At 48.6% G+C, this 15,219-nt stretch overlaps 1 protein-coding gene across 1 annotated transcript; it reads left to right on the plus strand.

Moving 5' to 3' along the window:
- The first annotated feature begins 616 nt into the window (after window positions 1-616).
- On the plus strand, window positions 617-6,880 carry CABP5 (calcium binding protein 5). The gene is made up of 7 exons (XM_075582316.1): window positions 617-1,156; window positions 1,283-1,429; window positions 2,530-2,560; window positions 4,203-4,346; window positions 4,930-5,039; window positions 5,772-5,919; window positions 6,579-6,880. Exons 2-7 carry the CDS (start codon window positions 1,370-1,372, stop codon window positions 6,602-6,604), a joined length of 519 nt encoding a protein of 172 aa, XP_075438431.1. The 5' UTR covers window positions 617-1,156; window positions 1,283-1,369; the 3' UTR covers window positions 6,605-6,880.
- Window positions 6,881-15,219: the final 8,339 nt, after the last annotated feature.

Consider the following 15,219-nt stretch of genomic DNA (forward strand, 5'->3'; position numbering starts at 1 on the left):
GGCGGACAGCCTTTGGCTTAGTCGAAGGGCAGCTAAAGGGTGTGAGCCGCTTGCTGATGTTTGGTGATGTTACAGCTTCTCTATTTCAATCTGAAACTCACCAGCCCTTTATCCCCTGTACCCAATTTCCAACTCTATCTGTCCATGAATGAAATGAATGTGCATTGACTGTATAACCTCTGTTCTTTTAATGTAACCATGTATTGTTATAACTCTGTGCACAGGACATACTTGAAAACGAGAGGTATCTCTCAATGCATCACTTTCTGGTAAAACATTTTTATAAATAAGATCACATAGGTAAAAACAAGAAGGAAGGAATGTCTGAACCAAAGAGCTTACAATCAGTTATTCCGCTACCCCCAGAGATGCAGGAATGCAGATATAGGGAGTCATTAAGGGAGTGATCCTGCTCCCCTCATCTTGTGCCAGGAGGGGACAGACATAGGAAGATAGCCTGCATAGGAGGTGGCACAGCTGGTGCCTCTGTGTCCAGAACTGCAGTTCATCTGGCAGATGTCTCAGGAAGGAGTAGGGGGGGGGCTGTTAATTCGACAGATGTCTGGAGGGGGAGCAGAGCCATGTGATATAATCTTCTTTATCCCCCCGTTCTGTGATCTCTGATACCAACACACTCTCTTGTACTGTCATTCTCGTCCCTTTCTTGCATCAGCCACCCGCACATGTCTCTCTTCTGCTGCCCTTCCATCTCTCCGTCTTTCTAACTCCATTTCTTGCTGTCTCGTAATCTCTCGCTACCACTTCTCCTCCGTCCACCTCTCTCTCTCTCTCTTTCCCTCACATCCTATCTTTGCCCCTCCATTTATCTATCACTTTCTCGTGTGCTCTCTCTCCCTCCCTGTCTGCTGCTTTCACTCTCTTTTTCTTTTGTCTGTCTCTCACACTTTCTCCCAAACTCCATACCCCCTCTCTCTTTTTATCTTTCTGTCTCTCTCTCTTTGTCTCCATGTCTCTGCCTTTCTCTCTCTCTGCCTTTCTATTTCTGTCTCTCTGACTGGTCCTAATTCGCCCTTGGCGGTGTCTCTCTGGCTCTAACCCTCTCGGCTAACCTCTCTCTCTGACTGTCTCTTTCTCTCTGACTGTCTACTTGGTCGTCTCTTCTATAAGGGGAGAAGTGTCACGCTTTTACAGAAAGGTGAGTACCAATGGCCTCCGACTGTTTCCCTCCCATACAAGTGTTTAAGGATTTGCAAGTTGTTTGGTGCTCAGAATCTTTGACTCTCTCGCTCTCTCTGTCTCTCTCTCTCTGACTGTCACACAGGCGGCGGGGGCGGTCTCGCGATTCCGCCGGAAGCTGACGGTCTCAGATCAGGAGCTGGCGTTACCGGTTCTCACTCTCGGCACCGGCATGCAGGGTCTGGGTCCGGCCTGTATCTTCTTGCGCAAGGGGATCGCGGAGAAACAAGGGGTGAGTTGGAGATGACCCGTGTGTCCCGAATTGAGTTTCGGTTCTGCCGAATCTCCATTCACCATATTTAATTGTTACCATGCTAGTTTTGTAAGGAAAAGGGCCCATAAGCCTTTTGCAAAGAAAAAATCCATTTGTATCTAAACTGCAATACATAACTCTGCTTTAAATAAAGAAATGTGATAGCATTAAATACCTTCTCCCCACTAGTATTCCAGCCCCATTCTTAATAATTCCATAGTCACTATATGGAGTTTATTGTTGATCCCTAAAAAGGTATACCAAGCTAGCCCTAATTCTCTATCCCACTTCTGACACCAATGGTATTTATTTTTGTCACACTTTAGTGATTTACTTTGTCTTTGTGGGACAAACATTAACACATCATCATATTCTTTCATCTGATTTGTCAGCAACAGTCCGAGCTGGGACTCCAGGATGCCTTATTTCCCAAGATAGACAAATTAGTCATATACCGTCTTGGATATTATCAGTTATCACTCATTTTACTTTTTCATCTAAATAAGTTGTTTTATACATTGTAAGAAATATGTACTGTATTGCTATTTATTTTCAAATATTATCCCTAACACTGCAAAGTATTTTATATACAAGGGATACGTGGGCTGGCCTCACCATATATTTTTTTAAAGGGTTCCACGTTTTTTGAAAGGTTCGAAAACCTTCAACAAAGGTCAGTGACTAAGGAAACAGCTAACAGACGATTTTACCTTCCTGGACAGGGACATTTGGGGTAACCTAGTTGACCATGTCCACCTAAGGCAAGGCCCTCAAAGAAGAGACCTGTGTGCTCTGTACACTATCATTTCCCCTGTGAAGAATTATTGTGTTGGTCTGTTAAAAGATGTCAACCCTACAATAAACCTGCACTTCTTCAGGACAAAGAGGCGACTAGAACGTAGAACTACAGCCTAAGGATGCAACTCCTTTCTTGGAAATTTGGGTCTACCTGAAACCATAAGGGGCGTTGAGTGAATGATGAAAGAAACAAGCTCACAGTCGTTAAGTGGTGTTGGTGTCTTTGCGAGTGTAGGGTTCCTCCTCTCATCCTCTCACCATCCTCCCTCTTCTCTCCTCAGTACCGGGAGCTGGGCACTGATGAGATTGAAGGTGAATATACCAACCTTTTCTATTGATAGGACCCAGAGGGTTGGTTAGAGTGGACAGGACAGTCACGTGTGATAACATCCGTCTATACCACTCGCCCCGACCCGTGTGTGAAGAATGAGTCCCACATGATTATACTGATACCCCCTGTGCATACTGCGTCTCATTTGCAAATAGTGAATCCTCTATGTGCCTGTTGACTCCTCAATGAGTTTATTGACCCAAATCCGCATCCTGCCTTCCTGTGTGACCTCTGATGTTCCATAGTGACTCTTCTGCCTCCCTATTGATTCCCCTGTGAGTATGTTGACTCTCAAGTTCATGTAATCATTTTTCTTGGTCCTTTTCAACTCCCATATGTACCGAATGACTTTGTGAGGATGTAGACTCTAATAATAATAATAATAATAGCATGTTCTTGTATAGCGCTGCTAGTTATACTTAGTGCTTTACAGAGACATTTTGCAGGCACAGGTCCCTGCCCCGTGGAGCTTACAATCTATGTTTTTGGTGCCTGAGGCACAGGGAGATAAAGTGACTTGCCCAAGGTCACAAGGAGCCAACACCGGGAATTGAACCAGGCTCCCCTGCTTCAAACCCTCAGTGCCAGTCAGTGTCTTTTACTCACTGAGCCACTCCCTCTGGGGAGTCACATTGAGTGCATACTTGCCACCTGACTCCTGATATTACTGATCCAGTCCTGGTTTTGTACTCCCTGTAATACATACATACATACAAAACTGGTCTGGATCATTCACGTAACCTGGAGTCCATTAGCAAAGATTGTAAATGATACATAATGACTCTTAATGATGCATAATAAACCCTAATGATGCTTAATGACTTCTGGTGTTGTGCAATGATTCCCAATGATGCATAAAGTTAATATACAGTAGATGGCAAATGATGATTAATGACTGCTAATGATGCATAATGACTCCCAGTGTTGCATACTGACTCCCAATGTGACATAATGACTCCCAGTGAAGGATACTGTCTCCCAATGTGACATAATGACTCCCGGTGTTGCATACTGACTCCCAATGTGACATAATGACTCCCAGTGAAGGATACTGTCTCCCAATGTGACATAATGACTCCCGGTGTTGCATACTTACTCCCAATGTGACATAATGACTCCCAGTGAAGGATACTGTCTCCCAATGTGACATAATGACTCCCGGTGTTGCATACTGACTCCCAATGTGACATAATGACTCCCAGTGTTGCATACTGACTCCCAATGTGACATAATGACTCCCGGTGTTGCATACTGACTCCCAATGTGACATAATGACTCCCAGTGTTGCATACTGGCTCCCAATGTGACATAATGACTCCCGGTGTTGCATACTGACTCCCAATGTGACATAATGACTCCCAGTGAAGGATACTGTCTCCCAATGTGACATAATGACTCCCGGTGTTGCATACTGACTCCCAATGTGACATAATGACTCCCGGTGTTGCATACTGACTCCCAATGTGACATAATGACTCCCTGTGTTGCATACTGACTCCCGTGATGGCATAATGACTCCCGGTGTTGCATACTGACTCGGACTCTTGCGTAGGGACCTCCCAGTCGTGCATAGTGAGTCCTAATAATGTCTATATAATGCCTCCCCCCTGCTGGGCGCTGCAGAGCTGCGCGAGGCCTTTGTGGAGTTTGACAAGGATAAGGATGGATTTATCACTTGCAAGGACCTGGGGAACCTGATGAGGATCATGGGCTATATGCCGACAGAGATGGAGCTTATAGAGCTCTCCCAGCAGATCAACATGAATCGTGAGTGTGGAGGACACAACGCTAATGGCAGGCGGGTCACCGTCAGACAAATTCACACCCAAAATATCACCCTCATTGTTAGGTTCTGGTTGACTTTTAATGACTCTTATCCTCTCCTTCGCCACATCTTCCTCTCTCAACGGCTCAGTGTCCTTCTCTTCCTCTCCCCAATGCGTCTTCTTTTGTATCCGCTTCTCCCCTCTGAGCGACTCTCTTCATCTATTTCTCTTGTTTTCTATATCCTTCTGTAACTCTGTCGCCCTCCTTCCATTACTTTCTTTTCTCCCCTTATTTCTCTCTCCACATCATTCTTTCTTGCTTTCTCCCCCTCTCTCTCCTCCCCCTCCCTCTCCCCGTATCTCTCCCCATCATTCTTTCTTGCTGTCTCCCCCTCTCTCCTCCCCCTCCCTCTCCCCCTATTTCTCTCTATCTCTCCCCATCATTCTTTCTTGCTTTATCCCCCTGCCCCCTCTCTCTATCCTCCCCCTCGCTCTCTCCTGCCCTCTCCCCCTCCCTCTCCCTCTCTTCCCTCCCCTCTCCTCTTCCTTCACCTCTCTCTCCCTTCACCTCTCCCCTCATACAGTTGGAGGTCGGGTGGATTTTCAGGATTTTGTTGACCTGATGACCCCAAAGCTGCTAGAAGAGACAGCTGGAATGATTGGAGTGAAAGAGCTGAGAGACGCCTTCAAAGAGGTGTGGAGTCTGAGACTTTCAGAGAAAGTTTAAGTAGAAAGTAGACATTCAGATGGATGAGGCAAGAGATCCAGAAATAAGGATATTTCGAGAGAGGAAAGAGATGTCAAAAAAGTAGCTGCATTGGGAGAAAGATAGAGAGATAGAAAGAGAGAGAGATCTTAAAAGGAAAAGACATAAAGGATGAGTAAGGCAGAGACATGAAGATAGAGATACAGAGGGAGAGAGACATCCAGAAACGTAGATGTTTTCAAAGTTACAAAGAAAAACATCTAGAGAAAACCAGAGTAGGAGTGAGACATCAAGAAAGGTAGAATAGAGACATCTGCAGAGATCCAGGGATGGAGTGAGACCTCTAAATGGGCAAAGGGAAGGGCAGATGCATCTACAGACATCCAGACTAAGAGAGACATCTAGAAAGGTAAAGGAGTGACATATAGAGAACCAGAGTATGTACAGGAAGGGTAGATATATCTAAAGAGATACAGAGTAGAAGTGAGACATCCATAAAGGTAGCAGAAGAGGAGCTACATCTAGAGACATCCAGAGTAGTAGTGAGAACAAGAGGCCAGTCCACATGGAGACATCCCTAAAAACAAGCCACTGCTCATCTAGTAAGAGTCTCGCATCTGGAGTCGGTTTCAGTAGTCGTGTGGTGGACATCGGTGGGTTTTGGTAAATTTGAGGTCACGATAGTTCACAGCTCTCACTCACATTCGCCTGTCTCTACAGTTTGACGCTAACGGGGATGGGGAAATAACACTGGATGAGCTGCAGCAGGCCATGCAAAGGCTTCTGGGAGAGAAGCTGACGACCAGCGAGATTGGTGACGTGGTGAGGGAGGCAGATCTGAACGGGGACGGGACAGTGGACTTCGAAGGTGATATGTTGGTTCTGACCTTTGGCAGTGTCTCATTATCCCCCAACCCTTAGCCTCAGTCTGACCTTGGTTCTGTCGCTGACTCTCTGTGTGGCCTTATTAAAGTCACTTTATTGCCCCAATGTTCTGCTGCTGACCCCAAACACTGTCACTTTATGTCCTCAATGTGCCTCAGTCTGGCCCCAGCTCTGCCACTTACTCTCTGTGTGACCTTGGGTCACTTTATGTCCTCAATGTGCCTCAGTCTGGCCCCAGCTCTGCCACTTACTCTCTGTGTGACCTTGGGTCACTTTGGATCCCTGTTGTTCCTCAGTCTGGCCCCAGCTCTGCCACTCACTCTCGGTGTGACCTTGGCCTCCTGTTCCTCAGTCTGGCCCCAGCTCTGCCACTCACTCTCGGTGTGACCTTGGCCTCCTGTTCCTCAGTCTGGCCCCAGCTCTGCCACTCACTCTCGGTGTGACCTTGGCCTCCTGTTCCTCAGTCTGGCCCCAGCTCTGCCACTCACTCTCGGTGTGACCTTGGCCTCCTGTTCCTCAGTCTGGCCCCAGCTCTGCCACTCACTCTCGGTGTGACCTTGGCCTCCTGTTCCTCAGTCTGGCCCCAGCTCCGCAGCTGACTCTCCAAGTGAACTTGGTCTCAGTTCTCTGTTTGCCTTGCAGAGTTTGTCCGAATGATGTCACGCTGACCACTGGATCCTTGATTCCCTATGGGGGAGATTTGAGGATCTGCTGACTGCAAGCTACCCCAGGAAAAATGCTTTAGTATTCTTGGGAGAGGCCTGGGACTCTCCAAACAACCACATGCCACCATGTTTAGAGGATGTAGGACTCAATATGACCCTAAGGTGTCTTGTAATACCCCCCCCCCCCCAACACACGCACACGCGCAAACACCCCCTTTGCACTGACCCCTCTGCACTTTACAGAAAGTTATCAATAAAGAGACTTTATTTTATAACTTCCATGCATGGTTATTGGTTTTTTGTAAGAGCACTAGTAGTGTCAGAGCCCTGTTTGTGGGGTGCAGCAGTGTCAGAGCGCTGTGTGTGTGGGGTGTAGGACTGGCAGAGCACTCTGAGTGTGGGGTGTAGGAGTGACAGAGTGCTGTGTGTGGGGTGTAGAAGAGGAAGAGCACTGTGTGTGTCGGGTGTAGGAGTGACAGAGTGCTGTGTGTGGGGTGTAGAAGAGGAAGAGCACTGTGTGTGTGGGGTGTAGTGTCAGAGTGCTGTGTGTGTGGGGTGTAGTAGTGGCAGAGCGCTGTGTGTGTGGGGTGTGTGAGTGGCAAAGAACTGTGTGTGTGGGGTATAGTAGTGTCAAAGTGCTGTGTGTGGGGTGCAGCAGTGGCAGAGCGCTGTGTGTGATGTAGGAGTGGCAGAGCGCTGTGTGTGTGGGGTGTAGGAGTGGCAGAGCGCTATGTGTGTGGGGTGTAGAAGTGGCTGAGTGCTGTGTGTGGGGTGTAGTAGTATGAGTGGGGTATAGTAGTGGCAGAGTGCTGTGTGTGTGGGGGGTTTAGAGTGGCACAGCGCTGTGTGTGTGCGTATTGTGTAGGAGTGGAAAAGCGCTATGTTGGATGTATCAGTGGCAGAGGGCTGTGTGTGTGGGGTGTAGTAGTATGAGTGGGGTGTAGCAGTGGCAGAGCGCTATGTGTGTACGATGTAGCAGTGGCAGAGCGCTGTGTGTGTGGGGTGTAGTAGTGGCAGAGCGCTGTGTGTGTGGGGTGTAGCAGTGGCAGAGCGCTATGTGTGTAGGATGTATCAGTGGCAGAGCGCTATGTGTGTAGGATGTATCAATGGCAGAGCGCTATGTGTGTAGGATGTAGCAGTGGCAGAGCGCTGGGTGTGTAGGATGTGGCAGAGCACTGTGTGTGTAGGATGTAGCAGTGGCAGAGCCCTGTGCATGTGGGTATAGTAGTGTGTGTAGGATATATCAGTGGCAGAGTGCTGTGCGTGTAGGATGTAGTAGTGGCAGAGCGCTGGGTGTGTGGTATATAGTAGTGTGTGTGTAGGATGTATCAGTGGCAGAGCGCTATGTGTGTACGATGTAGCAGTGGCAGAGCCCTGTGTGTGTGGGGTGTAGTGGCAGAGCGCTGTGTGTGTGGGGTGTAGCAGTGGCAGAGCGCTATGTGTGTAGGATGTATCAGTGGCAGAGCGTTATGTGTGTAGGATGTATCAATGGCAGAGCGCTATGTGTGTAGGATGTAGTAGTGGCAGAGCGCTGAGTGTGTAGGATGTGGCAGAGCGCTGTGTGTGTAGGATGTAGTAGTGGCAGAGCGCTGTGTGTATGGGGTATAGTAGTGTGTGTGTGGGATGTAGCAGTGGCAGAGCGCTGTGTGTGTGGGGTATAGTAGTGTGTGTGTAGGATGTATCAGTGGCAGAGCGCTGTGTGTAGGATGTATCAGTGGCAGAGCACTGTGTGTGTAGGATGTAGCAGTGGCAGAGCGCTGTTTGTGTGGGGTGTATAAGTGGCAGAGCGTTGTGTGTGTAGGATGTAGCAGTGGCAGAGCGCTGTGTGTGTGGGGTATAGTAGTGTGTAGGATGTATCAGTGGCAGAGCGCTGTATGTGTAGGATGTAGTAGTGGCAGAGCACTGTGTGTGTGGGGTGTAGCAGTGGCAGAGCGCTGTGTGTATGGGGTGTAGTAGTGGCAGAGCGCTGTATGGGGTGTAGGATGTACAGTGGCAGAGCGCTGTGTGTATGGGGTGTAGTAGTGGCAGAGCGCTGTGTGTATGGGGTGTAGTGGCAGAGCGCTGTGTGTGTGGGATGTTGTAGTGGCAGAGCGCTGTGTGTATGGGGTGTAGAAGTGGCAGAGCACTGTGTGTGTAGGATGTAGCACTGGCAGAGCGCTGTGTGTATGGGGTGTAGCAGTGGCAGATGCTGTGTGTATGGGGTGTAGTAGTGGCAGAGCGCTGTGTGTGGGGGATGTAGCTGTGGCAGAGCGCTGTGTGTATGGGGTTTAGTAGTTGCAGAGCGCTGTGTGTGTAGGATGTAGCACTGGCAGAGCGCTGTGTGTATGGGGTGTAGTAGTGGCAGAGTGCTGTGTGTATGCGGTGTAGTAGTGGCAGAGCGCTGTGTGTATGGGGTGTAGCAGTGGCAGAGCGCTGTGTGTATGGGGTGTAGCAGTGGCAGAGCGCTGTGTGTGTGGGGTGTAGCAGTGGCAGAGCGCTGTATGTGTAGGATGTAGCACTGGCAGAGCGCTATGTGTATGGGGTGTAGTAGTGGCAGAGCGCTGTGTGTGTGGGGTGTAGTAGGGCAGAGCGCTGTGTGAATGGGGTGTAGTTGTGGCAGAGCGCTGTGTGTATGGGGTGTAGCAGTGGCAGAGTGCTGTGTGTATGGGGTGTAGCAGTGGAAGAGTGCTGTGTGTATGGGGTGTAGCAGTGGCAGAGCGCTGTGTGTGTGGGGTGTAGTAGTGGCAGAGCGCTGTGTGTAGGATGTAGCACTGGCAGAGCGCTATGTGTATGGGGTGTAGTAGTGGCAGAGCGCTGTGTGTATGGGGTGTAGTAGTGGCAGAGTGCTGTGTGTGTGGGGTGTAGTAGTGGCAGAGTGCTATGTGTATGGGGTGTAGTCGTGGCAGAGCGCTGTGTGTATGGGGTGTAGTAGTGGCAGAGCGCTGTGTGTGTAGGATGTAGGAGTGGCAGTGCGCTGTGTGTGTAGGATGTAGCAGTGGCAGAGCGCTGTGTGTATGGGGTGTAGTAGTGGCAGAGCGCTGGGTGTGTAGGATGTAGCACTGGCAGAGCGCTGTGTGTATGGGGTGTAGTAGTGGCAGAGCACTGTGTGTGTGGGGTGTAGTAGTGGCAGAGCGCTGTGTGTATGGGGTGTAGTAGTGGCAGAGCGCTGTGTGTATGGGGTGTAGTAGTGGCAGAGCGCTGTGTGTATGGGGTATAGTAGTGACAGAGCGCTGTGTGTATGGGGTGTAGTAGTGGCAGAGCGCTGTGTGTGTGGGGTGTAGTAGTGGCAGAGCGCTGTGTGTATGGGGTGTAGGAGTGGCAGAGCGCTGTGTGTATGGGGTGTAGCAGTGGAAGAGCGCTGTGTGTATGGGGTGTAGTAGTGGCAGAGCGCTGTGTGTGTGGGGTGTAGTAGTGGCAGAGCGCTGTGTGTGTGGGGTGTAGTAGTGGCAGAGCGCTGTGTGTGTGGGGTGTAGTAGTGGCAGAGCGCTGTGTGTATGGGGTGTAGTAGTGGCAGAGCGCTGTGTGTATGGGGTGTAGTAGTGGCAGAGCGATGTGTGTGTGGGGTGTAGTAGTGGCAGAGCGCTGTGTGTATGGGGTGTAGTAGTGGCAGAGCGCTGTGTGTGTGGGGTGTAGTAGTGGCAGAGCGCTGTGTGTATGGGGTGTAGTAGTGGCAGAGCGCTGTGTGTATGGGGTGTAGTAGTGGCAGAGCGATGTGTGTGTGGGGTGTAGCAGTGGCAGAGCGCTGTGTGTATGGGGTGTAGTAGTGGCAGAGCGCTGTGTGTATGGGGTGTAGTAGTGGCAGAGCGCTATCTCACACAGATCAGAAACAGACCCCGCTGTGTGGTTGTGTGGCTGTGTGGCTGTGTGGCTGTGTGGCTGTGTGGCTGTGTGGCTGTGTGTGTGTGGCTGTGTGTGTGTGGCTGTGTGTGTGTGGCAGTGTGGCAGTGTGGCTGTGTGTGTGTGGCTGTGTGGCTGTGTGTGTAATCTCCGCACACATATGCACATGTAACCGGCTTACACTGTCACCAGCAGCTGGGAGAGGCATTAACCCCTCCTGCACCAGAGACCCTCAGTGAACCCTTGCAGTGCCAGGAGGCCAGTGATGCATGGCAGTGAATGGGTTACTACCACACCGTGGCAAGAGACCCGCCAGCTTTACTCAGCCTCTGGTGTGCCAGAGCCTGCAGGGCATAGCAGCTCATATCCCCTGAGGGAGCTGCACCCAATTAGCACGTACTCGTTATTACTCCTCGTTCATTAGCAGATTGTCTCTTTTCATTGAATCGTTCCTTACAATTGTCACAAGATTATTTTATTTAAAGACTTGTCACTTTACCTTCATTTTTCCCCCACTGAAGTCTTTCCCCGTTAAACCTATTATTATTAGGTCTTACAGACAACGATGACCCTCTAAACTTTAATAGGATCACCCTATAGAAGACGGGATCACCGTGTTGAATACTCTTGTCCTCTTACACACTTTTGACCCAATAGACATCAAGAGGAGAAGTCTGTGGTGTGAGGAGAGGGGGATGGCGTGTGTAAGAGGCTGATCCTATTCAAATCTATGGGGGAAATTGGTGTGTAAAAGGCTGATCCTATTAAAATCCACAAGGGCTTCAGAGGGACAAGAAAAGACCCTGACAAACTAAATTGGTCCTGATGCGACCAGTCGAGTTTGGAGGGTCAGCAGTTCCTAATCTCCGGTCATACCTCCAGGCTTCTCATGTGACAGTTATGGCTGTGGAACTCGGACAGAGGTGCGAGAGTCTGGGGTGACATAGGACAGCATGAATATGCCTTGGTGGAGCTTGACTCCCTACTATGGCAGTCCACAAAAGGCCGCCCTTGGGAGAGCTACCTCACACCCCAGTCATTAAACAATCCCGTATGCTGTTGGACTTACTGAAACTTGGACAAGGTCTCAGTACGACTAAATCCGGACTGACTACCCATGTGTAATAACCTTGACTTCACCTCAGGCTTACACCGAAAATGATTTGAGCTATGTACAGTATAGTCAGAGGTTGGACTAGGATTCGAGATGTGTTTGACGGGGAGAGTTTTGCATCGTTTGCTAACCTTTCAGGTAAGTGAAAGTGGTCCTTTAGATCATTCAAGATTGAGGCGGGTATCTTTGTTCCAATCATCGTTTATTCTCCAGAGACGGAAGCATATTCCAGGCGTATGGTTACAGTCCAGGTTCAGAGGGAGAACGTTCAGCATGACTTGTGTTCTCTGTCCAAGCAGAACCCTTATACCCTTATTCTTATAACCAACTACACGTGGCTGTTACTACTCCTTCTCACTATAAGCCAAATTATACATAGCAATTAATATTAACAGACAGCAAGAAACCCTACTTTCGTCTTCCCCAGTTATCTATTAGGCTATGGCCCCAGTTACTGCGTGCGCGTTGTAGGGCTGACGGCGCGTACACCAGTGATCTGCAGTCCTAGAGTCGCGATGGGACGCGCGGCCAGAGAAGAGCAGGGGGAGCAAACACAAGATTTTTTTGGTGGGGGCGTGGCCACGACGTCACGCGGCTGGTTCGCGCTCATTGGCTGATCCGCCGCCGTGACGTAGCCAGAGCTTGACCGCCGCGCCAAAAGACACCTTTCTTCTCTTTTGGCAAAGGTGGTCGCGGTGTAGGCTCGCGCAGGCAGTGACTGGGGACGGCCCCATAGAGCGCCGTATCTTGCTCACGACGCACACGCCGTAGCGCTTGCAGCCGCGAGCAGTGGGGACGAGGCTTTAGACATTCACGGTAGAACAATGCTTGCCTATATTTTTATCTCCCCAGCATCCTTGTGAGATGTCTTCTCATTCTATCAATCTCCCAAAAAACAAACGGTTCCCAGCACCCAATGTAGAAATAACAGATAAAGTATGAAAGAGTATGCCAAGAAGAAAATATGTTACTGAAAGAATTATTAATATGAATAAATAATCATAGATCAATGAGAGCAGGCACAGTGCATACACACGAGTCCAAAGGTGGACTCATAACATGCACACAATGTGCAAAAAAAGGCAGATGGAACTGTAAGGGGGAGAACAGGAGGAGAAGACAAGGGAGGAAAAGGGGAGAGACCATCACAAAAAGATAACGGGGGGCAACGTTTCGGGGGTTGAACCCCCTCTTCTGTCCCGTTCCCACAGATAAAAAAAACAGTCTGTGTTAGTGCCCTCAGATATCTCTCCCTCTCTGCTGACATTAGCAATCCAAGAAAAGACTCAAAAAGGTACAAGAGTCTCTACAGAGAGACTAGACTCCTCACTAATTATAAGCCTAAATGCAGCGTGGTCCCCAAAGAGGGTAACGTTATGTGCACCCAAGGAAGGACACGTGACCGGATCCAGGAAGTCTGCAAATGGAGACGCCTATCGCGACTATTAATCTCTGTTCTGCAAAATCTCCCTGGTTTAATATTGATTCACTGCTCCTGGTACCTAGAAAAAACCCGACTTTGTTATCCTACAAATATTCCTACTTTCTAACGATGTTCGTCACACTGATTGAACTGTTTTTAACGCCCGTCATATTCCAGGCACATGAGTTTTGCTATGTAGCATTTCAGCAAAATGAAAAAAAAAATCCTAATTGTGTTTTATACAACACAGACCAAATGGATTCTTGAATCTCTATGCGCTATGTACATTAATGGCGCTATATAAATAAAGACATACAATACAATACAATCTCATGAGACAAGTCTACAATAAGCCTGATCTTCCCTCCAGTGAGATACTCCGCTGTCCTCCGCTGAAACACTTTGCGGGGGGAATTTGTCGAGCCTCCGGTCCCACCCCAAATGGCCGACTTTGAATCCCTATATAGTTTTAGATATCTACAAAAAGGATTAATCTCATTAGCCTATAGACCGCTGGTAAACATTAAACCAAGAAAGTAAATGTATGTTCATGATTAAATGGCAAGAGGATTTAGGAGAATCATTAGATGTTGAAGAATGAGAGATTTGTGTATCCACATCTAAGACATCCATCTGTACCATGATTAAGGGAGAGGGAGGAGGGGGTATGATGCCTTTTATTAGACCAAAAAGTAGTTGATATGTCACAAGCTTTCTAACCTTCATCGGGTATTAAAGAGAACTCTTATAAATTGTTATATAGGTGGTACCTAACCCCAGTCCAACTCCATAAATGTAACAGCTCCACCCCATCTCAATGTTTTAGGGGGCTTCCCTGATCCAGACCTGATGGCATTGCCCAATTATTGCCCCTCTCTGGACTCAGATATTAGCTCAAATCTGAGCAATATTGGATATTATAGTGGCTCCCGACCGCTGTGTGGCGCTTCTAAACGGACCAATCCCTGACCTCACCAACGCGGAAGGGAAATGAATAAAACACATTGACGAAACCTGTTTTCTAAAGGGTGTTGGACCCCTGGCTGGGGTACACCGGTGATCCACGAGTCACTGCCTCGACTGCTCTCCTTTGCGGCCCTCTGTGCCCACAAGTCCAGAAGGAAGTGAGACGAGAGCTGGGAGGGATGGCGAGGCAGAAAGGGGTGGAGGGGACTATTGAATAACCCCATGTCCTACTCTGTATACCTGCTACATAAAATACTCAAGAGCCCCTCTATGTCAGTCGTAGGGTACCCCCTCCCCCGATGGGCACTGGGAGGTCCATGTACATTCAGACAACAGCTGAGCTTCCCCCATGCTGTGTACCAGTTTGTTTCTCTCCCGTTCCTTTCTCTAGGGCAAGGGCGGCCAACTCCAGTCCTCAAGGGCCACCAACAGGTCAGGTTTTAAAGGATATCCCTGCTTCAGCACAGATGGTTCAAACAGTGGCTCAGTTTTGGGCCACTGATTGAGCCACCTGTGCTTTAGCAGGATATTCCTAATAGCCTGTTGGTGGCCTTTGTGGACTGGAGTTGGCCACTCTCGGCCTACGGTATTAGTGCCCTGACTATTGTGATACCCACAGTATATGAACGTACTTTTATATATTGCTGCCATTGTATACCCTTTGTCTTATTTCTGTACCCCAAATATATCTTACCCAGAGGAAAATAAATAGTTTCAAATCAAAATCTCTGGGGGCAACTGATGTGTGTAAGAGGCTGATCCTATTAAAATCAATGGGGGCAACTGATGTGTGTAAGAGGCTGATCCTATTAAAATCAATGGGGGCAACTGATGTGTGTAAGAGGCTGATCCTATTAAAATCAATGGGGGCAACTGATGTGTGTAAGAGGCTGATCCTATTAAAATCAATGGGGGCAACTGATGTGTGTAAGAGGCTGATCCTATTAAAATCAATGGGGGCAACTGATGTGTGTAAGAGGCTGATCCTATTAAAATCAATGGGGGCAACTGATGTGTGTAAGAGGCTGATCCTATTAAAATCAATGGGGGCAACTGATGTCTGTAAGAGGCTGATCCTATTAAAATCTATGGGGCAACTGATGTGTGTAAGGGGCTGATCCTATTTAAATCTATGGGGCAACTGATGTGTGTAAGAGGCTGATCCTATTAAAATCTATGGGGCAACTGATGTGTGTAAGAGGCTGATCCTATTTAAATCTATGGGGCAACTGATGTGTGTAAGAGGCTGATCCTATTAAAATCCATGAGGGCTTCCGAGGGACAAGAAAAGACCTCCTT

This window comes from Ascaphus truei, unplaced genomic scaffold, assembly GCF_040206685.1.
Source record: "Ascaphus truei isolate aAscTru1 unplaced genomic scaffold, aAscTru1.hap1 HAP1_SCAFFOLD_2196, whole genome shotgun sequence".
Taxonomy (NCBI): Eukaryota; Metazoa; Chordata; class Amphibia; order Anura; family Ascaphidae; genus Ascaphus; species Ascaphus truei.

What these genes read in the sequence shown, in the direction of transcription:
- CABP5 (XM_075582316.1), top strand. Translation starts at nt 1,370, where the DNA reads ATGCAGGGTCTGGGTCCGGCCTGTATCTTCTTGCGCAAGGGGATCGCG. An exon ending in GGATCGCGGAGAAACAAGGG is followed by an intron (nt 1,430 to 2,529) that starts GTGAGTTGGAGA and finishes TTCTCTCCTCAG; the next exon opens with TACCGGGAGCTGGGCACTGA. An exon ending in TGAGAGACGCCTTCAAAGAG is followed by an intron (nt 5,040 to 5,771) that starts GTGTGGAGTCTG and finishes CTGTCTCTACAG; the next exon opens with TTTGACGCTAACGGGGATGG.